The 24,773-nt window shown below is 41.8% G+C and overlaps 1 protein-coding gene across 1 annotated transcript; it reads right to left on the reverse strand.

Moving 5' to 3' along the window:
- Nucleotides 1-16,754: 16,754 nt before the first annotated feature.
- On the reverse strand, nt 16,755-23,973 carry RERGL (RERG like). Its single transcript, XM_060779696.2, has 5 exons — nt 23,750-23,973; nt 21,745-21,801; nt 20,995-21,068; nt 20,033-20,181; nt 16,755-18,660 (listed from the first exon to the last, which is right to left on the reverse strand). The coding sequence occupies exons 1-5, from the start codon at nt 23,799-23,801 to the stop codon at nt 18,378-18,380; spliced, it is 615 nt and encodes a 204-aa protein (XP_060635679.1). The 5' UTR covers nt 23,802-23,973; the 3' UTR covers nt 16,755-18,377.
- Nucleotides 23,974-24,773: the final 800 nt, after the last annotated feature.

Below are 24,773 nucleotides of genomic sequence, written 5' to 3' on the forward strand. Positions count from 1 at the left end.
CTTACCAATGGACTTCACAGATAGCTCAAGGGAGTGCGGCAAAAATGAACCCAATTTTATAGCCATGTCCTTTTTTCACAGGCAATAAAAAGATCAGGCTGCATATCAAAGGCAATGGATGGTAAATGTGAATTATCGTTTGGTTCAGTATTCTTCCTTAGTGTGCATAGCTATTGGAAATGGCTGTCTGAATGCAGTGCAGTGGACAAGAAAAGGACCAAGCACAGGTTAGTACACAGGTTCATTATAAGAAGCACATGTTTTAATGGTGATAGTCTATTAAGTTTTATAATCTGAAATCATTGACATTTGCCATAATAATTATTAATGGCCCAGGTTCTTGCCATTCATATGTAAAAGGGACTTTATGGCTTAACTAGCTAAAGTAATCAGTGGCAAATGGTGTATTACATTAGTCTAAATCATTGGTGAGTTGGATCTTGAAAGCATCTGTGTTAGCTTTATAAACATGCTATTTCACAGTAAATATGGTAAAAAGGAAATAAATATAAGGTTCTAATTTGTCTTTAGGTCATGGATAGACTTTTCCATGGTAACTCAATGAAACTGCATTATTTCATTTAGCTAGCACCGGGATTGTGGCGCAGCTGGCTGAGTGTCAGCTGCATTAAGATCACTCTGACCAAAAGGTCATGAGTTCGAAGCCAGCCCGGGTTGGAGTGGGTTTCCAACCAATTGTGTAGCCTGTTGTCGACCTTTGCAATCCGAAAGACAGTTGCATCTGTCAAGTAGGAAAATTAGGTACCACCTTAAAGTGTGGGGAGGCTAAATTAACTAATTTATGAGGCCATAAAAAAGACTCCAGCAAAGCACTCCAGCAAAAAAGCATGCGGGGAATGCAGAAGTACTTCATCAGTGTCGCAGATGGACAATGAAAGTGACAGCTCCCCTGGCAGCCAGAAAAAGTTAAATAGCCTCTGAGTATGACTGTATTTGTTGTATGTCAAAATTGGCACTGAATGTTTGCCATATATGTGTACAGTGTAATCCGCCCTGAGTCCCCTGCGGGGTGAGAAGGGCGGAATATAAATGCTGCAAATAAATACATAATAATAAATAAGATTTAGTGCTTTTTATATTTTTGTCATTCTTCGGGTCTTGAATGCTAATTTAAGGCTTACTACCTCCAAATATCGAACTTCCAGATTTCCTTTCTTCCTACCTTGCTTTAGGTAAAGGTAAAGGTTTACCCCTGACATTAAGTCCAGTTTTGTCTGACTCTAGGGCATGCTGCTCATCTCCATTTCTAAGCCGAAGAGCCAGCATTGTCCATAGACACCTCCAAGGTCATGTAGCTGGCATAACTGCATGGAGTACCATTCCCGTTGGAGCGGTACCTATTGATCTATTCACATTTACATGTTTTTGAACTGCTAGTTGCTTTGCATTCTATTATATTTTTCTGTTCTGAATTATATTTCTCTGAGTTCCAATTTAACTCAAAATATCTAAAATTAATTGTGGAATTGTAGCAGGTAGAATTGGTCAGCTTTAATACGCTGTAAAGGAAAATCACTTATGATTTCATATTTTATCACTTTGTGCATTTTTATGAATGCACTACACTTTTTCCACATTGATAGAGTAAAACCCTGCATTTCCCCCCTGAAAAATGTGAACATGGTCATAACTGCATAAAGATTTATTTTTAAGCGAATGGGGACAGACATTTGTCAATATTACATCATTTTAAAACCCTAAAGCTGTGGCAAATTACATGTTTGGCATAAACCATATTAGAGCAAACCCATTGAATTGATTTACCACTAACTTGATAAATCAATGTCTACATATATTCCTTTGGATTCAAGGAATCTATTTTTGGGATGGTGAGCAGGATGTATACCATAAAGTGTACACAAGATTTCAAAAGTGTTTATTTTATTCTGATGGAACAATGGATAATTTGAAATGAATCATGAGAAAATAATATTGAAAATGTCTCCAGGCACACCCTATTTTGTAGACTGGTGGCATATTGCAGATGAAAACCAAGCCATAGGCTTCTCATTGTCTAGGCACAAACTGTTGGAAATAGCAACCTTCCAAGCTTCCACTATTTGTTTCTTAATGTATATATTTGTTAACCTGTGTTGTATGTATATGTTGATTTGCCAGTTTGACTGACCTCTTTGGTGTGGGAGTTACCTGTGTGCCATCCCAGTAACTACAACAACCCAGTGATTCCAGCCATGAAAACCTTCGACAATACATCACATGAATGTTTGTGAACATCACTTATTCAAAGGATTGACTTCTAACAAGGCCATGCCTTTCCTTGACTAGTGGTTTTCAAAAGGTGGTCTCCAGATGTTCATAGAGATTCACAGTTACCAAAAGGATATGACATCATTTCTCTTTTTCAAAAAGGTTATGATTGCCATTTTTTCCCAAAACAAATTTCATAGGCAAGTGTCAGAAACAGATTTAACTGCATCATTGAGAAGTGATCAAAAGATCTAAGCTCTGAGTTTTCACTCAACCTAGAAGACAGATGTGTGTAGAAACAACTAGATAGATGTAAAAAAAAAAAGGAGTGCTACATGAGCTATTTACTAATCCAATCTGAAACCTGCATCCATGTATCCTCAATGGCATACTGATGCTTCATGACACAGCCTATGCAGGTGATCCCACATTCAGCATCCCCTCCAACAGCCCCAATTAATCCTCTGCAATTTCACTTTTCAACTGTATTTAAAAAGTGTTCTCCTCTCCTTCCACTTCCTTCCTTTGTCCTCAGTTTACTTCATTTGCTGCAGAGTTCAAAGGGAAAAAGTAGTTTACATTTATTTGCTTTATGAAGAGTAGCAGGGAGAAAGGGGGAGGGAAGCCTTGCCCTTCCCTGTAGACCAGAGTTTCTCAACCTGGGGGTTGGGACCCCTGAGGCGGTTGCAAGGAGGTGTCAGAGGGGTCGCCAAAGACCATCAGAAAACATCAGTATTTTCTGTTGGTCATTAGGTTCTGTGTGGGAATTTTGGCCCAATTCTATCGTTGGTGGGGTTCAGAATGCTCTTTGATTGTAGGTGAACTATACATCCCAGCAACTACAGTTCCCAAATGTCAAGCTCTATTTTCCCCAAACTTCTCAATTTGGGCATATTGAATATTCATGCCATGTTTGGTCCAAATCCATCATTGTTTGAGTCCACAGTGCTCTCTGGATGTAGGTGAACTACAACTTCAAAACTCAAGGTCAATGCCCACCAAAACCCTTCCAGTTTTTTCTGTTGGTTGTGGGAGTTCTGTGTGCCAAGTTTGATTCAATTCCATCATTGATGGAGTTCAGACTGCCCTTTGATTGTAGGTGAACTATAAATCCCAGCAACTACAACTCCCAAATGACAAAATCACACACACACACACACACACACACCCCGCCCAACCCCACCAGAATTCAAATTTGGGTGTATCAAGTATTTGTGCCAAATTTGGTCCAGTGAATGAAAATACATCCTTTGTATCAAATATTTACATTATGATACAGAACAGTAGCAAAATTACAGTTATGAGGCAGCAATGAAAACAATTTTATGGTTGGGGGTCACTACAACATGAGGAACCACATTAGGAAGGTTGAGAACCACTGCTGTAGACTCAGCCAAAAGTAAACTGCTGCAACCTATTTTATCTTGTGTGTTCTTCTTTTTTTAAAAAAGTGTTTGCCATTTTAATCACATTCTGATGTTACTTGGGTAAACATGCCCTGGTTTCCATCTTTTAAATATATGGGGGTCCCCAACATTTCCACCTAGACCTTCTTAAATTCCCAAACTTCTTAAATTCTTCCTAATTCCCCTCCCCGGTGGCGCAGTGGATTAAAGTGCTGAGCTGCTGAGCTTGTTGACCGAAAGGTTGGAGGTTTGAATCCGGGAAGCGGCGTGAACTTCCCCTGTCAGCCCTAGCTTCTGCTAACCTAGCAGTTCAAAAACATGCAAATATGAGTAGATCAATAGGTACCACTCAGGTGGTAAGGCAATGGTGCTCCATGCAGTCATGCCGGGCACGTGACCTTGAAGGTGTCTACAGACAATGCCGGCTCTTCAGCTTAGAAATGGAGATGAGCACCACACCCCAGAGTCAGACACGACTGGACTTAATGTCAGGGGGAAAACCCTGGGAATTGCTGTAGCGCTTACGAATATCTGAATATATAGGAACATTTCTTGCAGAAACCAGGTGTTCAAAAGACAGCAATGTATATTTACAAAGCATAACCTTGAGCATATACATTTACCAATTAACTTTCAAAATCATAAATCTTCCTTTTAGCTTTATCCTTAAGGCAAAGTGCCATTGAGATACCCTTATAGCATCCTCAAATGATTGTTTCCTTTGCCATCTGTAAAACAGAACAGGGAAACAATCTGCCATAAGTGCTATCAAATGGTAAAATAAGGAAGAACTTAATTGAAATTCTCTCTCCAAAGCTGCATTTGCTTATTCTGAGTGGTACCCACTGGCAGCATAAGAACATATTCATCTTCTCTTTTACTAGCCCCAGACCTTTACTAAGTCACTGGTGGCTCTGTGCATTACTCCGTCTTTAAGTGAGTTATAAAGGGCGCCAGTAATTCATGAAGATAATGTATCCTCTGTCAGAGCGCAGTGGCTCACATTTTTCCCAGGGTGTTCTGCTTCATCCAATATAATTTGGAAATTGATCTCTTCCATTGTGGCTAAACATAAAACTGATTGGAAAAGTTTTGACAATACCTTTAAAACTTTTTGTGGTATAGGCTTTTAAGGCCTGCCTTGCTGACCTCCTGAATCATCAGATACTACTGTAGTTTGGGGTAGGGGAGGGGTAGACTGTATAGTGACTCTGGACCTATGCATTGTCATGACTGGTGGCTTTGTGGTATCTTTTCAAAGTGACCAACTCTGTGGACATGGGGAAAAGGGGGGGGGGAGGTATTAGCCACTTTTTAAGAAGCAGAATAGGCCTGACTTCCTATCACTATGTTTTCTTAATAAATATACATACATGTCTCCACCTGGGCATGAAGCTAAGGTGCACAAGAAGCTGAGTGTGTTTAGCTTGGAGAAGAGAAAGTTAAGAGACAATGTTCCCGAGCGTGAGACGCCCCCCCCCCCCCCCGGTCTAAATTATTAAATTCTCTTGCTGGATCCACAGCAGGGACAAGCTGTGGCTGGAGGGAATCTTTTTATTTTTAAAATTCATTTTTGTGGATGATTAGCAGTCCGGAGGGGACTAGCCGCAGCTATCAGCACCCAGGCAACTTTTTGATACTTTTTTGCCATAATTTCCCCCATATTAGAATATATTGTTTCCAATCCTTTAATAAACATTGTTGCCCTTAAATTGTGTTTCTGTGTCTCTCCCTTCACCTTCTCTGAGTATCTCTCTCCCGCTTCCATATTCGGCAGCTGGCTCATGCCACATGGTCCCCGTGACCCCCCATGGCCCTGGGAGCAGGGCCCCCCTTCCTATTTCCCTCCAGCATGCACTCCTTTTTGCCCCAATAACATTGCATTAACTCCAAATCCCAGCAAATACCAAAACCTGCTGGGGATTCCCCCATTATTCGCTAATCTCTTATTCATGTATTCCTTTTCCCATGAATATTCAGCTAGCCTTCTAATGGGTTTCCGTTGATATCCACAAACCTTTTTGTGTGGTGTGCATTTACCATGTTTTATTTAATATCCCAATATAAAATCCCTGTTGCCACTGACCAAGTCCATGTGCTGACCTTTCACCTACATCTCCTGACCCGAGAAGCCATCCAGCTGTCTTCCGGGGCATCATTTGCATAATCACCCCTCATCTTTGGGCTAGTCCATCTCTAGTAGCCCCACAGATTCCAGGTGTGCAGAAGACAACAGGATCCAGAGTACAGGCCACCTGTTCTTTGTGCAGCTACTGGGACATAGAGTGGCACTTATCACCTGGCATGGCAGTTCCCAAAGATGAGAAGGCCATGCCCCATTCTCCAACAATGACATTTCCACTTTCCCAGGAACCAACCACTTAATCCCATCAGAATGGAAAATATTTCTATTTTCGACTCAATGGACAGCAGCGCAGAGGTGATGAACCCAACTGCTGGGAACTCACATTGCAATCATACTAACAATAAACTACTTGGGACCTGATGGCCCCCTTTGTTTGTTCCTCTGCTGGGACCACATAGTCCATTCAAGACCCATTTCAGCACCTTTGTCTTCTGGACTTCCCCCACCCCTCCGCCAGTCATTAAAGAGTAGGAATCGGCATTGAGAGCGGGGAATGTTTCCCCATTGGCCAGTGAGTGCTGCAGTCCCACCTCTATAGGGAAACCTCCCTAACATCACCAGATCCCAGCCATTCATGGTGAAGCCATGCCAGCTGGGTGGGAGAGGGAATTTCAAAGGATGGCACTGTATAAAAAATGTCTGTTTTTGCTATGTATGGTAGATAACCATGAGCTGGCATCACTTTCAGCTGATTGAATAAAATACCTTAGTGGCTTCTTCTTAAAAATTGTGGGCTTTATTTGGAACATCGAGCTTCTTTTTGCTCACCAGGTGTATGGACTCTCGAGACAGGTGGTTGTTGGTACTGGTAGTAGTTTATCAAAACTCGGTATCCACACTTCAGGTTCCAGTAAGCGTGACTCAGATCTCACTATTTGCAGCCATTTTAACTTGCTCTATTTCAATGCTAAAAGAGGACACAAAGGAACAACACCATGTGATGTTACAGAAGACAGGCCCTGGTCAGTGGTGATACTAGTATTGATATCATCCACTGTGGTGACTCATTATTAATGCTATTAATTTTTGTAACAAAACACGATTGGTAAATTGAATGGTAGCAGCAATGCTTGGAGGGAGCATTGTGCTCCCTTCCTTGCTAGAGGTGAAGGAAAAGCCATCACTTCCAGATTATCTGGGAATCTCAGCTCTTGTCCTGAGATTCTTCACCCTGAGGACTGGAGAAGGAGACCAGTCCCTGAGACAGAACATGCAAAGAGGGTTGGTAACACCCAATAGATGGGGTGTAGTGAAATTCATAAAGTCAAGTCAACAGGAGACTTGATGGCAAATGCTGAAGACCCAAAGTTTCCAGGTTTGCATTAGCCCAATGCTTTTCAGCTTAGTAAGGTTTTATGCCTTACTTCATGGGCTATTAAAAAAATAAAAGAAAGAGAAGATGCAATTATCCTGATTCAGCTAGCACACACTCACAAGTAAGGGAAGATGCAATTGGCTCAAACATAGTTCAGTCAAGGCTAGTGTAAGTTTCAGAAACCATCCTTGCCTGAACAAACCTATTTCGACAGTGCATAGCCTATGTTCTGGAATATAAGCAGAATCTGCAGACGATCCAGGACCCAGGAAATCAGCAAGATCATTGCTCAGTTCTGGGGTCAGAATAGCAAGAGTCACAAGGTCACCAAGCAGAAAGTAGACAGGTTGCTTCCAGCATCCATCACCTTCTAGAATTGGCTCCTATATGGACTGCAATGAGCTCCTCCTAATCAGGAGTCCCTTTCATGATACCTGGCAAAGAGCCCCATTTATAATTTCTGCTCTGTTGTCTTCAGTACTCACTGGGTCCTTGGACTTGGAGGCTTTGCCGCTTCCTCGGTGGCTTCCTCTGGTAGATCATTTGCCAGTGAGCCCTAGTTTGTCCCTCCTGAGGCTGTCTTTCAACAGGGAAAACTGCAGGGTTCTCCTCAGATTCTGAATTATGGCTTATGACTAAGCATAAACAACAATAGATATATTGTCCATTTTCTTTCGTCTTTCTAACAGGCCTGGAAAAAGGCAGTAAATGAGTTTTTCAACACTAAAACTCCCTCTCTTCTGAGATGTGAGAACTTTAGCTCAGATAGGACTTTACCACCTGCCAACTTTGCATGATCAATATCCTCTCAGCTCCCTAAAATCAGCTCTGTCTTCTATACAAGATGTTTCCAGTGTGATGTATATTGGAATCATATTGATTCTTCTGTTATGGATTCCCAGAAAAAAGTGACAATTTAGAATTGAATGCTGCAAATAATTGAAATTAATACCACACCATTAATAATTGTCTATTTATGGAGAACTGGTGTCGTTAATGGCAACAGTGGTAAATATATTGTTGATTTAAGGTCAAGGTCTGCTTTCCACTACACTTTGATAATAGTGTCTGTCTTCTTTAAGTGCTGAAGTTTTTTCTTTTCCTCTTCACAATCGCAAGTGATGATGGATAAACTGACTTTAGTATTCCTAATAGCTAAATTACAATTATTATGCAAAGCCCTACAACAGACAGCTATATGGCTTGTTAAATGACTTTACCTTTTCTTTCTCTCTCTTTTTTTGAAAAGCATAATCATTTCCCTTTATTAGCTGAAGGATTTCATAATTTAAGGAAGATGAGAATCTATAAGTCACACTTTCAAATAAGGAACATGGATATTGCAAACATTAAATTCTCCCATAAAAATGTTAAGGCATCATTAAACGAGGATCAGATTAATACAATCCAGTCAACTCGGGATAGATATCGCCTGTAATAGGATGAAACAATACCCGGTGATATAGGATGTATAAGATTTTACTACAACCAATTTATACACCTATAAAACATACAGGTATCACTCAAACCCATCATTAACTGTGCATGCCTTGCATTAAATCAAGTGAGTTTGATAAAGAGAAAAAGAGGGGGAACGTCCCCTCCCGTCTTATGCCTCTCATCTCTATTATCTGTCACCCAGCATCTCATTTCTAATTTGAGACAAATAAGCACTCCATTCTGGTAACAGTTGACCCGGGAACACTTGACTTATCAATCTGTTTAGATGTCTGGTGGATTTATGTGTGCATGCTAAGATCACAACTCTAGCTTATTACTTTCCCATAGAGCCACTGTAACTCAGCAGGGCTTCTCTTCTAATAGAGCTAAAGGGTGGAACTAGGCTTTATCTTGGCAAATGAGTATTCCTGAACCGGATTTGACAAGATAAAGGGAATGCAAGAAGTGGGGTGCTCTTAAAAGGGAGAATCAGCTGGTGGGAAAGAAGGGCCATGTGATTCTTTCCTTTTCCACCCGTTTTGTCCTGCAAATGGAAGCAGACATATAGACTGCGGAGAGAGTATAGTTAGGCACTTGGGGATGGTTTAAGCTGTTGTTAAATGCATGCACTCAGGCCTGTAGCCTGGGGGGGGGGGGGGGAGAGTAGGGGTTCAATCCCCCTACCAAAATATTTTAGGTTAAAAAATAAACTGGTTTACTCATGAATTTTAACTGGTTAACCAAATCAACATGCGCAGTCTATGAGACGCAAAAAATTAAGGGTCCCTCCAGAACTGCAAGCACTATCTCAAGCAAATATTGACAATTTATTCACACTGTCATTACTTGCAGCAATAGCCGATGTAGTGAAGCAACCAAGTTGGGGGGGGGGGAGTGTTGAATGCTCTCATTAAGGAGGCCAGACTTGGTGGAGGTGGTTGACAGGGGCGGAGCTGCAGGCTATTGAATGCTACACTGCCCCCTGCTGTGCTCTTTGCTTCAGCATGAGCTAGGAGGCAGGTTTCAACCCCTCCCCCATGAAATTTTCAATCCCCCCCCCCAAATCTTTTTCAACCCTTCCCAAAAAACTTTCTGGCTATGGCCCTGCATGCACTATTTACTTTTGTGGGACTAGGGCTGGATCTCTGTGGTAGAATGATTGCAGTTTGACACCTTTACAACCACCATGAGTTGTTGTTTGGTGAGGCGCCAACGCATTTTGACAGAGAAGGCTCAAAACTTTGTAAATCTGTAGTTACCATGTTTCAATAGCATTGAGCCATGGCACTTAAAAGTGGTATCCAGTTGCATTTATTCTACTATGTCAGTGGTTCCTAACCTTTTTTTTTTGACCAGGAACCACTTGACTAGGATCCACTTTGACCATGGTCCACTTGAACAGGGACCACCTTCACCAGGGACTACTCTCCAACATTAGTACCAAATCATAGAATCATAGAATCATAGAGTTGGAAGAGACCTCATGGGCCATCCAGTCCAACCTCCCTGCCAAGAAGCAGGAAAATTGCATTCAAAGCACCCCCAACAGATGGCCATCCAGCCTCTGTTTAAAAGCTTCCAAAGAAGGAGCCTCCACCACACTCCGGGGCAAAGAGTTCCACTGCTGAACGCTGAACCGAAAGGGTTACAAATCAGTTTTTGGTTAACTTTAGATTCGGTTTGGTTATTTGGGGTGCTGATTCTGAAAATTGCATTGGATAGACCACAGCAGTTCTAGTTTCTGATACAGAACATATGCCATCCAGTAGTCGCCATCTGCTCACCCACAGAAAACTACATTCAATAATCTAGAGGTGATGTGGTATTAGTAATCTTTTGTGGGTAGTCAGCCTCTTCCCTCCCGACATCCCCGTTGCCTCGGCTCTATAAGACGGTTTCACAAGACCAGTCACTCTCATTGCTGTGAGGTTTCGAGCAACAGTGCAGTAATAGTTAGGCCGCAAACCATATTTTTGTTCTTGTGGACCAGTAGTGGTCCATGGACCTCAGGTTAGGAACCACGGTATGTAGATGCTTCCATGCTGGCCATAAACAGATGGATGGACTCACACACACAAATGTGGGAATAGAAAACCATTGTTCTTAGAAAGATGAGATGTGCATTTAATTGATAAGCAAGTAAACAAAGAGTTACTGCTAGGAAAGGATATATTCTTTAAGCAACTTAGTAGTTGTTCTCCTCAGCAGGGGCAACTCTCTTACTCAATCTCTGCATTATTAACATTAATCATCCACTGAGAGAAAAGTGAGTGATGAATGCTGTGAACAGTAGGTTTGCATTTCAAAGGTACAGGCAGTAATAAGGGCAATTTAAGCCACTTACATTTTATCAGGATTCCTTTTTTGTGTTTAGGTATATAGATGATGAATACACTGATTTTGGTGGAGTTTTTTAAGGCACCTTAGGGGGAAATCCTCATGTTAAAAAATAAATTAACAACCAGCTTTGATTTCTACAGAAAGGCGACTAACCAGTTCCTTCAACATTCCCACATGATAATCAGACTTTGCAAAGGAGAACATTAGGCAAGCAGCAGAAGGCCTGCCTTGCTCTGCTTTGATTGCCATGTAAATGTATTAAAGCAAGTGGTAATCGGTATCCAGACGGTGCTTTCAATTTACAGCAGTGCGAGGCAATCTTGAAAGGAGGATATTCACCATGCAAAACATGAAGTTATATTCCAGGAAAGTGGTGCTAAGCTCAGAATACAAGATGGCTGAAACCCAGAATCTTGCATAGATCTTGCAGTCAAGGGAGACAAACATCCGGTGGCAACCACAACTCCATCACTGTAGATGAAAAGGTGGACTTTGGCCTCAGGGGTGCTTGAAAGGCAGCATTGAATCTCACATGGGAAGCATGGGAAGATCAAGGTAATTGCAAGGAGGGGCAGATTCTGCTCAAAACATTTTGTTGCCTGGCATTAAGTAGCAATTTTTTCCACTTTTCACAATCCAAAGTCCAGAGCAACGATATCTGTAGACTCCCAAATAAATCTAGGTAGGGCTAGGCAGGAAACTGGAATGCTCAGTGAATAAGGGGAAACCCATAAGAAGGCTTTTTGAGTTTCAAATAATGTATAGTGAAAACAGCCCTAGTGTTGTCCCATCAAATAATAAAATAAACTGTGAAACATTCATGAATGAAAACTAGGGTTCCTGGCTGAGCAACATCAGAGGTTGGTCAAGATTGCAAAATGTGTTAATGAAGGGAAATACACATGCTAGGCCGAAGCCGTTTGCTTTTGCCAAAGTCTATTGGAAAGAATAAGAATACCACTCTCCCCCCCCCCCCCCCCACCCTAAGTTAACTAAAGGCAGTTCTACACAGCCACATGTGTAGCTGTGGCAGAAGATCAACTGAAATTGTCCCTACCAAATCATGAATGTTAGTGTCATGCATCTATGATTTAGGAAGTGAATTAAAGAGAACAGGTTTGCTGTGGAGTACCTACACAATCGGAGCCATGGTGGCACAGTGGGTTAAGCCATTGAGCTGCACTTGCTGAGTGGAAGGTCGGGTTCGAACCCACAGGACAGGATGAGCTCCCATTGATAGTACCAGCTTCTACCAACCTAGCAGTTCAAAAACATGCAAATGTGAATAGATAAATAGGTACCACCTTAGCAGGAAGGTGCTCCATGCAGCTATGCCAGCCACATGACCTTGGAGGGATCTATGGACAACGTCAGCTCTTTGACTTAAAAATGGAGATGAGCACCACCCTCCAGAGTTGGACTCGACAAGACTTGCTGTCTAGAGGAACTTTTATCTTTTACCTACACAATTGCCCCAGGTTGGTGGTTGGGATGGTGGCCACAAAGACCCACTGATTGCAAATGGATCTGAACACAGATTTTTTTTCTTTCCAAGTCTGGTGGGATGCACTGATCTGTATCAGCATGATCAGCTCTGTTGGACGTCGGCATGTCCATTTATAGTCAGGTCTAGACCAGGGCAGGGCACAGCAAATGGAGGCAAAGGGGCTGAAAGCAGGTAATCCTATGGCAATGCTGTGACTTCCTCTCCAAAAGAAGGTGTTTAGTCACCATCCAGTGAGATGCGTTCCAAGTTTTTCAAATGTGTCAATGCTAGCACTATCTTGATGAGTTCTCTGCATTCTTCAGTCTTGGACATTTTTAAAGCATCTGAAAACCTATGTTCCACTGTGGACTATATCACAACCACAGCAGGGGAAGAGCTCAGTCCCAGGTTTTTTTTGGTTTTTTGTTTTTTGTCGTGTCAGAAGCAACTTGAGAAACTGCAAGTCTCTTCTGGTGTGAGAGAATTGGCCATCTGCAAGGACGTTGCCCAGAGGACGCCCGGATGATTTGATGTTTTTTATCATCCTTGTGGGAGGCTTCTCTCATGTCCCCGCATGAGGAGCTGGAGCTGATAGAGGGAGCTCATCCGCCTCTCCCGGATTTGAACCTGCGACCTGTTGGTCTTCAGTCCTGCCGGCACAGGGGTTTAACCCACTGCACCACCAGGGGCTCCACTCCCAACTTAAAGCCAAGAAGACAGTTTTTTCCCTTAAATTTCAAATAGCACCATAATTTGCAGCTGTCATTTCTGTGTGCTCTAGGCTAGGGCTTCTTAAGCCTTTTCCACTCGTGATTCCTTTACACCTGAGAATTTTTTACACAACCCCAGGTATATAGGTATAAAAATCTAATATTTATGGATAACAAATCAGTATTTGCAAGGAGCCCCTGGTGGCGCAGTTAAACCCCTGTGCCGGTAGGACTGAAGACCGACAGGTCGCAGGTTCGAATCCGGGGAGAGGCGGATGAGCTCCCTATATCAGCTCCAGCTCCTCATATGGGGACATGAGTGAAGCCTCGCACAAGGATGATAAAAAAACATCAAATCATCCAGGCGTCCCCTGGGCAACATCCTTGCAGATGGCCAATTCTCTCACACCAGAAGCGACTTGCAGTTTCTCAAGTTGCTCCTGACATGACAAAAAAAAAAGTATTTGCAAGGTTTGCTAAACAGGAAGGTTTTTTTTTCCTTTTTGGAGCACAGCTGAAGCAATTTCTGCATTGTCTACTGTAAACATTGGCTGTTGTTGCTAACAGATTTGTGCAAATGGGTAGTGTTCAGAAACCTTTTACTGAGCTAGGAGGACACCAGTTCAGTTTGGAACCCATAGTTTAAGGAACAATGTTCTAGACAAGGCCATACTTATCTTTAATCCCTCTGGACTCCAAATGGAGAACTGGGGATCTCTAGAACTTCAAATTTGGAATTAACCAGGATCTCAAATGCCTTGTGGCTCATTCCATGGTCCATTGCTGGTGTTTGCTTCTCACCCACTGATACTGCTGCCGATCTGTGATTCTGGAGCCGAGTTCAAAGGGTCTCTTTGCTATGTTATATATGGGGCAAATAGAAGGATTACAACAGCTGCCCTTGCATAGGATATGACTCTTTTCTTCTTCTGCAAGCTCATTTTCAACACACTGTTTCTCATTTCCTTATGATTATTAAAACTGATTCAACACATAGACATTAACATGACTTGATGCTCTGGTGTTACATCTCTTGCAATATGCCACTGTGCAGCTTGATCAGAGCTCCTCATGTAAATCCTACTAAATCTCATTGACATGATTTCAGAGAGGTGGCCAAGTTTAGACCTGGGACCGTTTGCTGTAAACCCAAGACATTCGTTTTGTCAGATCCTGCTTGTGTTTTTGATATTATCCATTCAATGTGAATAGGTTTTATTTCCATATCTTTGTTAGCAACAGGCCACAAGAGGGTGCTGGTGGAAGCAATAAAGAACAAATACTCCCCTTCAACCCAAAGTAGAAGAAATTATATTATCTTTAAAAGGTGCCCTTCTTGGCAAAGCAGCAGAACTACTATAATATCCTTAAAGCTCTTCAAATAAAAGATATGAATAATTTTGTACACACTGCAATGCAAATTTCTCCCTGTGGCTTGAAAGAAGATGTCAATATGCATTTATCTGTCAGCCGGATATTCCTAACAAAATACCTGTCACCGTGACACTGTATGCATGTGTGCATTTGGATAGGATTGTCTTGGATGCATGAAGGTTCTATGAAGGATTTAGCACATGTCTCTGCATATAAGACACCCTGCAATGGAATTGTTGGTTATGAATCGTTGGCTTTTGGTGTCAGTTGAGGAGGCCAGATTTTGTTCTCCATCAAGGGTCAGCCAGTGATGCTTTGTTATTGAGACAGCAGGCCAGCACAAAGCTCAAAATGAGGTCCAGGGCTGGGCCGCGCAGCCACGCAAGCCATGTCCACTGGAAATAGTTCCAGATGGAACTATTTCCTACAGTTTTCTCTGGCAGAGGGGGCAAATCATTTCCCATGCCCAAGGGTGGAGGAGGGAAGCTAATTGGAATGAATGTTGTGAATAGTGGCCCATGGTCACAATATCGATGTATTAATATATGACATTGAATTGTTTCCTTTGTAAGACTGCCCTGAGTCCCCTTCGGGGTTGTGAAGACGAGATATAAGTGTGGTTAATAAAGTAAATAAAGAAATAGTCACATCCAGGTAACAGTGATGAAAGCACAGATTTAAATGCAGAACTCTTGGACAAATGGATGTACATGTATATGAATGTTCACGAAGTAACATATACAAAGCATTGTGCACTGCTCTTAACGTAATGTAGTAGAGGACTTGTACAGTGGAAGGACAATATATCTCCACTGGTGAATATTTCTGCTATGCTGAAGCAATATAGGATCCCAATGACTACTTCATCAACTATCATGAATATGAGCCTAGATCTACTCATCTGTAACAATTTCATATACAATCTAAACTCCCCCTCAAACTTACTTTACTAGGCATCTACTGCATGGATAAAATACAGTCGACTGGCGTGCAAGTAAATATTTCCATCAAGTTTTAAAAGAGGGATAGGACCAGAAGAGCTTGTACTGGATTTGAACTGAGAATAGCAGTTATTTTAATTAAATATTGCTCATTGGATTAAAATATCAAGAAATGACAGCCTCAGTGCTTTGAGTTGTACAGAACCAGCAAACTCCCTGTGCATTCCAGGGACTGCTTCCAACATCAGCTCCAATAGCCTAGGGTTTCTCAGGGAAGCCAAATAACCCCTTCAGATGCCTCTTCAACTGTACAAAGTAGGAAATGCAAAGTGGACATTTTTCTCATGATGTTACAGATTTTGGATGATCCCTGCCAAGTCAGACCTTGAACTAGTGTTGTAGTACAGTGTGCTGATCAAGCTACAACTAGTAGTAGAAGGGATTTTCGGGAGACTGGCAACCTGGTAATACATGGGGTGATCTAAGTCTTGATAGGCGCTGGAAATGTTGGAGGGACTGGCGGTGGCGAGCAGCTGTGGAAGCTAAAGCACCTGAGAGTGATGAAGGCAGGGTGGAGACCAGTTCATCATCTGATAATGAGTTATTGGATAAAATAAGGTATCAAACGTTGGGAACTTTGCAGTAGGCAAAGTGTTGTATTTGGGCTTGGGACTTTGTTGCTGCCATTACTTTTGCCTTGGGTCCTGGGACTGCAGATCACTGTGTTTCCATGCTTCTATTGACTGGAATCCTGTAAGTGCTGACTTCTACTTCCTTGCTGACTTCGGATTGTTTTTGGACGACGACATCGGGTTTTGGATTTAACTTCTGCTTTTGGACGTGCCTCGACTTTGGACTGTTTCCCGACTATGTTTTTGCTTGCTTCCACCTTTTTACCTTGTGTTTTGTGAACTCTGTGATTTTGAAGCAGTTTGCTTGAACTTTTTGTTACACCGGATTATACTCCAGCATAATCTGGATTATTCTCCAAATTGCGTTTTTTGCATAGCAGTTTGCTACAGACTTTGTTTTCTTGCTAGATACACTGAGTTAAGTGTTTCTAAGCTGTTTTTGTTACTTTAATAAACCTTGTTTGGACCTTTTACTTGTGTTTGGCTCCTTTAAGGCTTTTGGTTCATGGCAACTAGTGTTCATCACCATAGACAAGATGGTAAACTGAGCTAAAGAAAGGTCTCATACAACCCAAGGCATATTAATATAACTCCCAATGAATGGAAAAGAACTTTTCATGTATATTTGGAACACTCTGGATCACAACTCATGTTTGTTTCACAGGAAAATGTTCTTTGCTGAGCCATGTTTAAAAAAGACATTGTATGCTTCTACAAACAAAGACATCAGGCAGTCCATCTAAAGCTTGTTTCATTGGAGCAGCTTTGCATATGTTGACAAATGGTGAAAAGTGCAAGTTTCACATGTCTGCAATATCTTTCTCTGGAAATATACAACATTTTGGAACTGAGAATTGTATACAACAGTTTAGAGCTGTATGCATCTTTGAAAATTTAATACTGCTACCGAGAAGCACTGAAAACTCAAAACAAAGTCATGCCTGGATTTATTTTTCACTGCTTCCCAGAATATGCTAAAAAAAAAAACTCCATCCTTGAAGAGGAAACCATTACATTTGTTCCTTGAATTTACTTATGAGTATCTCATTAGGTCTATAGTATTGGCCTGGATTGCCAATAACTCCTTGACTATACAATCACACAGCTATGCAAAAGACAGTAAAATACATTACAAGGAAATAAATTATTGACAATAAAATACAAGAAAAGTTAGATGGAATTAGGCCTTATAGCTCATTACAGACAGTCTCAAGTATTTTACAATCTACATAGAGTAAAACAAAATTAAATCCAGAAAACAAAGTTCTAACAAATCCAAAGGGCTAAATCCAAGATCATATTACAGTAGACCTACCGAATCAAGGGAATGTTCAAAAATGATATTATGGTTCTGTTCTAGTTGATACAAACAATTGGATATAGGTCTAAAGGTTTAAAGTCACTATGAATTAGTCATAGTGACTTTAAACCTTGTTCACCCATGCTGGTCCCGATCCAACTACAACCAGCTGGGATTAATTTTAACTCAATCTTCAATGGGATTTTATCAAGAAATGGCTGGGTTAAAGCTGCCATGTAGGAGCATCAAACGGTAACTATCATCTGGATCTGGAGTAAAAATGACTGACAAAACTTTAATATTGCTTGATGTCATTACTGCTTCTAAGAGGGACAATAAGGGCCCTTGTAAATAGCCCTAAAACTCGGGCTAAAAAACACATTAGCCTGAGACATCCAGATGGTGCTTCAGGCTAATCTGTTTCAACCAAATTTATTCGATTTAATCCAGATTTAAGAAACACTTCTAAAGATCTGGACCTTAAGCTAACAACAGAAACTAGAGAAGGCCATTTTTCCCCCTTGGATCATAGTCACAGTTCCTTTTGTGATATAAAAAGGTGGGAAAGTGTGGCTATTATCTGATGAAATATGGCATTAGCACACAATCTCATCAGTCCCCATAGCTATCTCAAAAACTCAGAGAAGTGGGATACCTCTCCCCCCACCTCCTGAAGCATCATTCTGATATGACTACAGAGCTCTCCAGAGAGGCCTGCGTGGCTGGCAGGTGCCACGGGTAAGTTTTGGGGGAGGGAATGGAGGGCTGGCGGGTGGCTGGATGTCCTCCTGGGACAAACTTTGGTTTTCTTTTCAATCTTTGGTTGACCCAGGAGGACATCTAGTCACTCCCCGAGAAAAAGCCTGGGTTTGGGGGTTGGAGTGAGGACAAAGACCTGAGAGGAATTGGTATTTTATATCAAATCCTCTCGGGATTTTAATATTTCTGGAAAGGCCCAAAGTCCTCATATGCCTGCAAACACATTGGTAAGATCTCCATGTCGATTAAGATTATTTTTGTTATGCCCTTTTTTCTGCCCAGACTCAACCTGAGTTTTGCTAAACAGACTTCCTCCTCTTCCCAAACATGTTGTTGATCAGTTTGACCATTGATTTTGAACCACTGGGACGCCTCTTCTCTTTCCCTTTGGAATTGGAAGTGACATTCTTTAGAATTCTTGTGAACATGGCTGTCACTTCCTGACAATGTTCTGCTGCAGATAGTTCACAGAACTGGCATTTGTAATCCAGGGCCAACTTTTGTCCTTCATCCCAGCCAACTTCTCGCATATGGCATAGATCTTGTTTGTTTCCAACCAATACAATAGTTGATTCTGATGCCCTGGGAAAAAGTGGTGAAGAGGAAACATTTGTAAAAATTATTTGTAGATTCATCCTATTATTGGTATCATTATTTAGTTTAAAACTTTCCTATTGCTATTACTTCCCTGGGTTTAGCTGGTTAGTACTAACCAGAGTACAAATGCTGAATCCATCCCAGACTGACCCTTTGTTAGTCACATGCTGTCTACCCATTTCGGATGAGTTGCAAGGATTAACCAGGTGAATCCAGCTTTTAAAAAAAAATGTTGGGGGATGCTCTGAAGTTTGTTTGAAATTCCAGAATATCCAGCAGTTTTGGGGGCAGTGTGCACAGCAAGATAAGGTCCAATTCAGACCAGTCTGGTATGAACACAGTGGATCAATGCTATCACCTCCTTGTTTCTTCCTGGTCATGTGGATACTTCTGCTAATGTCAGCATGGGGTGCCCATGATGGCTAGGACCTCTGTAGCCAACTGAGGGCACATCCACACAGCTCACAAAATGCAGGTCGTCTCAGACTTTTACCTGAGTTATCCAAATGATGCCTGAGGAAAAAGTAAATTAGTTCAGAACAAAGCAGGAAAACCCTGCTTTGTCCTGCATTAATTAGGTACTGGATTAGACCTGGGTCTTCCTTAAAGACCCAGGTTCAATCCAGTATGACCCCTGTCTGGACTGCCCTTCCAGAAGTCCTGGAACTTATGAGGGGGCAGTCTGCACAGCCCAGAAAACACAAAAAGGCTGTTACCTCCTCCCCCAAACCTCTTAAAAAGAAAAAAAACTTACCCAGCTGCCATTACCCCGCTACCACACCTCTCCTAGAGTATAGAAATGATACGCTAGGAGAAGGGGAGTCAGGAGCGCTTTTCTACATCCCAGGAGAGATCCGGCAGCAAGGTAATGGCAGCCAGGTAACTAATTTGTAGTTTTTAAGGCCTTTTTTTGGGCGGCGGGGGGGGGGGGGGAGGTTTGTTGACTGTAATAAGCACCCAATTGGGTTTAAGAAACCCAGTTGTGTGCGAATTAATGGTTTCCTCTTCAAGGATGGAGTCATTTGTGAAAGCAGCCTGAGAGTGGCTATGGTGACATGGAAGATGAGGTGATGGTTCAGTAGGGCCAATAGTGTCTCACAATCTGCCACTGCAGCAGGTTTTGGAGGGTGTGTGTGGCTACCTCTGGAGACAGTGGAACAATTCTACATTGGACGGGCAGTGCATCATGGCCTTAGTCCTAGTAAAAAGAGATTACCCCATTGAAATCAATTGGACTTAATTAAAATCTGCTGGATTTTAGTGGGTCTTAATTAAGAACAGGTCTCAAACCAGCACAAGTTTTCAACTGAACAGTGTGATTTCTCTAGCCTACTAAAACAGTCATTTGCCAGCTTACTTTTTGCAGACTCCCATGTGGCACTCTCGTATCCTGCAAAGCAATGCCTTTGCAAAAGCAAAAGAGGTTTGATCACTGATGTCATACACAATGACAAAGCCATCTGCCCAGTGGAGCTCATCTGTAAGGGACAGCTTCCCTTGACGAGGCTGAAAAGCAAAACAACAAATTGCACTGGATATTTGGCATGAGACACTTTATTAAGATGGCTCTAAGAGCACTTTCTCCTTTCAAATACTCATGTTTCATTCTCTTAAATGAGATACTTTCAACAGTTCAGCTTTGAAATGCTCACTTTTATTTACTTCTTAATATATAAGCAGTCATTTTAAGACTGCCAGCATAGTATAGTGGTTTGATTGTTGAAGCAGAGGGCAGGAAACTCAGATTTTAAATCCACATTCAGCCATGGAAGTCTTGGGCAAACCAGGTTTTGTCAATTTGACAGAAAGGCAACAGAAAGCCCCCTCTGGATAAATTTTGCCAAGAGAACAGTAAGTCACAGTCAACTTGAAAACACATAACAGATTGTATTTTCGGCCCTCTCTTTTTTCAAGGAACCCAAGGATGTATGCACACTTCCACCATTTTTATCCTGATAGCAACTTTGGGAGATAGGTTAAGTTGAAAGTTGGAGAACAGACCCAGGTGACCTTTGTGGCTTTACAGGGTTTGAAAATTAGTTTTCCCATTCTGTGCCCAACACTATGATTCTACCAAACCATATTAGTGCCATGATTTGGATCCAGGAGGAAATAAATCTGGGGAGTTTATCTTACTCAGGCCTTAAATGAGAAGCCAAAGCTACTCATAATTCATCTATAACTTCCAGAATCCTTCAGCTACCATGGTCTTCCTGCTGGAATTATAGTCAAAAAGTCACTTTTCTATGCCCTGATTCCCAACATTTTCCTACAAAGCTTTGGAAATGAATGAGCATTTAGCTGTATTCCTCAACTTACTTGTGAACAGGGATCATATATTTCCAGATTAATTTGTTTTCCATCCAGACACATATGTTTTGTATAAATACATTCTGTGAGGGAAAAGGAGAGGAACAAGCATTACTATGGACTTGCAGCACATTCAAATAACTGAAGGTTGATGGGGCATCTGAAATGGGTGCATCCCATCAGATATTTTAATTTGGATTAGTGGGTTATTCTAAAGCATTGGTTCTTAACCCGTGGGCTGCAGATCACCAGTGGGCCACAAAGACAAAAATCTGGTCCGCAAGTCTCCTTCCAGTTTATTTTATTTTATTTCCGCTCCTTTTGCACCGCATGCCACTCCTTCCCTGTCGCTGGCCATGTTTTGTATCAGAAACTAGAGCTGTTGTGATCTATCCAATGCAATTTTCTGAATCAGCACCCCAAATAACCAAACCGAATCTAAAGTTGACCAAAAACTGATCTGTAACTGATTCGTAACCCTTGTTGGAGAGTGGTCCCTGGTCCAAGTGGTCCCAGGTCAAGTGGTCCCTGGTCAAAAAAAGGTTGGGAACCACTGTAAAGGATTCATGATAAATGGAAATTTGTGAACAGATTTGAAAGGAGTGATACATTTCCATCTATATGGCCATTTTGAATTGAAGATTTTGGAATGTCTGACCTAAGCTGACATTGATGGTTTGGCTGCTTGACAGGCCATCTTTTGTATAAATGTAAAAAGGACTAAGCAGAAGCAAATGGGCAAAGGCAATGAAGACTTACCAGAGTCAGAAGCATACTCTCCAATGAAACGTTTGGTTAGGAATCGCACTGTAAGAGCTGCAATGACAGAACAAATATCCAACATGAGAAGTAAACACCCTCTGGAAATCATGTGCAATACTTTCTGATCATATTTCAGGTTGGTTCTTCAAACAATGTGTTTCATTCTAGGACCCACGAGGAAAGCTGCAGCAGTGGCCAATCATCCAGTTTCAAAATGTATATCTGAATGCTGCCTTAGATTTGGAATAATAATGATAATTACTAATAAATTCATCTGTCTCCAAAAGTGATGGACTGCTCTTTGGATAGTTTAAACAGACATTGGATGCTCACCTCTTAGGGAACTTTAGCAGATTCTTGCACTGGCAAAGGTTGGACAAGACAACCCGTGGAATCCCTTTCAATTATATGGTGCTATGATGATTCTACAATCTTTTAAAGGGTCCCTGGTGGTGCACTGAGTTAAAGAGCTGAGTTGTTGAACTTGCTGACCAAAAGGTTGGTGGTTCAAATCCAGGGAGTGGGGTGAACTCCTCGTGTTAGCCCCAACTTCTGCCAACCTAGCAGTTCGAAAACATGTAAATGTGAGTAGATCAATAGGTACCACTTTGGTAGGAAGGTAACAGCGATCCATGCAGTCATGCTGGCCACATGATCTAGGAGGCGTCTATAGACAACGCTGGCTCTTCGGCTTAGAAATGGGCAAGCTTGCTATGCCTGGATACTTAGAAGGCACAAGATCTTGTCTGATCTTGGGACCTCATCAGGAGCCCCCGGTGGTGCAATGGGTTCAACTCTTGTGTGGCAGGACTGCTGACTGCAATCTGGGGAGCGAGGTGAGCTCCTGTCTGTCACCTCTAGCTTCTCATATGAGGAAATGAAAGAAGCCTCCCACAGGATGGTAAAAAATCAATCATCCAGGTGTCCCCTGAGCAACGTCCTTGCAGATGGCCAATTCTCTCACACCAGAAGCAACTTGCAGTTTCTCAGATTGCCCCAAAAAGTCATGACCAGAGTTTGGAAATTAAAACTTGCAAGTAATATAGAGGGCTATAGCAAATAACTTTTTATTAATTCAGGCACAATCATAATTGAAAAATAATATGACAAGTAATAAATATATTACTTGAATGGTATAACTTTTAGCCACTTTTAAACATTATTCTTAAAAGGAATTGCTATTATTTAAAGATTTTATTTCAAATTTTATATCATTTTCTTATCAATGCTTCTAGTTTTTTTATATAGTAGAATAATAGAGTCATTGATTTGGAAGAAACCTTGTGGGCCATCCGGTCCAACCGCCTGCCAAGAAGCAGGAAAATCATATTCAAAGCATCCCTGACAGATGGCCATCCAGCCTCTGTTTAAGTCTCCATCACACTCTGGAGCAGAGAGTTCCACTGCTGAACAGCTCTCACAGTCAGGAAGTTCTTCCTAATGATCAGGTGAAACCTCCTTTCCTGTAATTTGAACCCTTTGCTTGAGTCCTAGTTTCCAGGGCAGCAGAAAGCATGCCTGCTCCCTCTTCCTTATGACAGCCTTCCACATATTTATACAAGGCTATCATGTCTCCTCTCAGCCTTCTCTTCTGCAGGCTAAACATGTCCAGCTCTTTAAGCCGCTCCTCATAGGGCTTGTTCTCCAGTAACGGAAAGGAATACAATAGAGGCAACAAGTTAACTATAAAACAAGGCAAGAAACAAGACCAAATTGCTTTTTAAACACCATAACTAAACCTAATTCTTTTCAAAAGCGGCTTTCCAGATTCTGTTCCAAACTAAGGGTGAATTAATGCAGTTTGACACCACTTAAAACTGCCATGGCTCAGTACTATAGAATCCTGGGAATTGTAGTTTTAGAAGGTCTTTAGTCTTCTCTGCCAAAGAGAGTTAGTGCCTCACCAAACTACAAGGCTCGTTTGAAGTGGTGTCCAACTGCATTAATTCTACAGTGCAGATGAAGTCCTAATGTGGTCCACACAAATCCACACTTGCCTTACCGGATTTTCCAGTCCCTTCGCTGCCCAAAACGGCTACTTTCATTTCATTCATCCTGCAGTGAAGAATTGCACTTGAAAGGATCTCAAACTTCCACGCAGCCTGCCTGTGTCTCTCTTTCCTTCTTTTCTTTCTTCCTCCCTTCTTATTTCTCTTTCCACCTCTTTGCACACTTTCCCAGAGACCGAGTTTGAGCCCTCTGACTACCAGTTTGCCACCTCTATATACCCTGGACGTCAAACTGGGAGCCTGCCCTAGGAATCCAGCTCCAGGACAAGCCCACTTTTAGGGTCTCTGCCCCGCCTCCCTCCCGCCCCTCCAAAATTAGGAAACTTCCTCCTTCACATCCCTCCTCCTCCCAACAAGGAGCTGAGAAGTTAAAAGGCAAATTATTATTCATTTCCTACTTGTGTATACATTCTGCAAAACAAAGAAAACAACAGCTACTCCCAGCAGGAAAACAAAAGTAAAAGAAGGAATGTATATCCTAAAGACACCAAGGTCCTGCCTGGTCTTGGAAGCTAAACAAGGTCAGTACTTGGATGAGAGATCAACAAGGATACCAGGTGCTGTAGGATATATTTTGGAGGAAGCAACTGAGGCTGGTTCTACAGTGCACTATAATCCAGTTTCAGAATGTGGATTAACTTCATTGAATTGGATTATATCAGTCTATACTGCCCTATATTCCAGATTAATGCAGTTCATCCACATTCTGAAACTGGATTATAGCACAGTGTAGATCCAGCCTGAGAAATCCACTTCTGAGTATTCTTTGCCTCAGAACACCCATAGAATCATAGAATCAAAGAGTTGGAAGAGACCTCATGGGCCATCCAGTCCAACCCCCTGCCAAGAAGCAAGAATATTGCATTCAAATCACCCCTGACAGATGGCCATCCAGCCCCTGTTTAAAAGCTTCCAAAGAAGGAGCCTCCACCACACTCCGGGGCAGAGAGTTCCACTGCTGAACGGCTTAGGAATTCAAGGTGTTGCCATCAGTGATTTGAAGGTACACACACATAT

The sequence above is a fragment of the Anolis sagrei genome, chromosome 5 (assembly GCF_037176765.1).
Source record: "Anolis sagrei isolate rAnoSag1 chromosome 5, rAnoSag1.mat, whole genome shotgun sequence".
Taxonomy (NCBI): Eukaryota; Metazoa; Chordata; class Lepidosauria; order Squamata; family Dactyloidae; genus Anolis; species Anolis sagrei.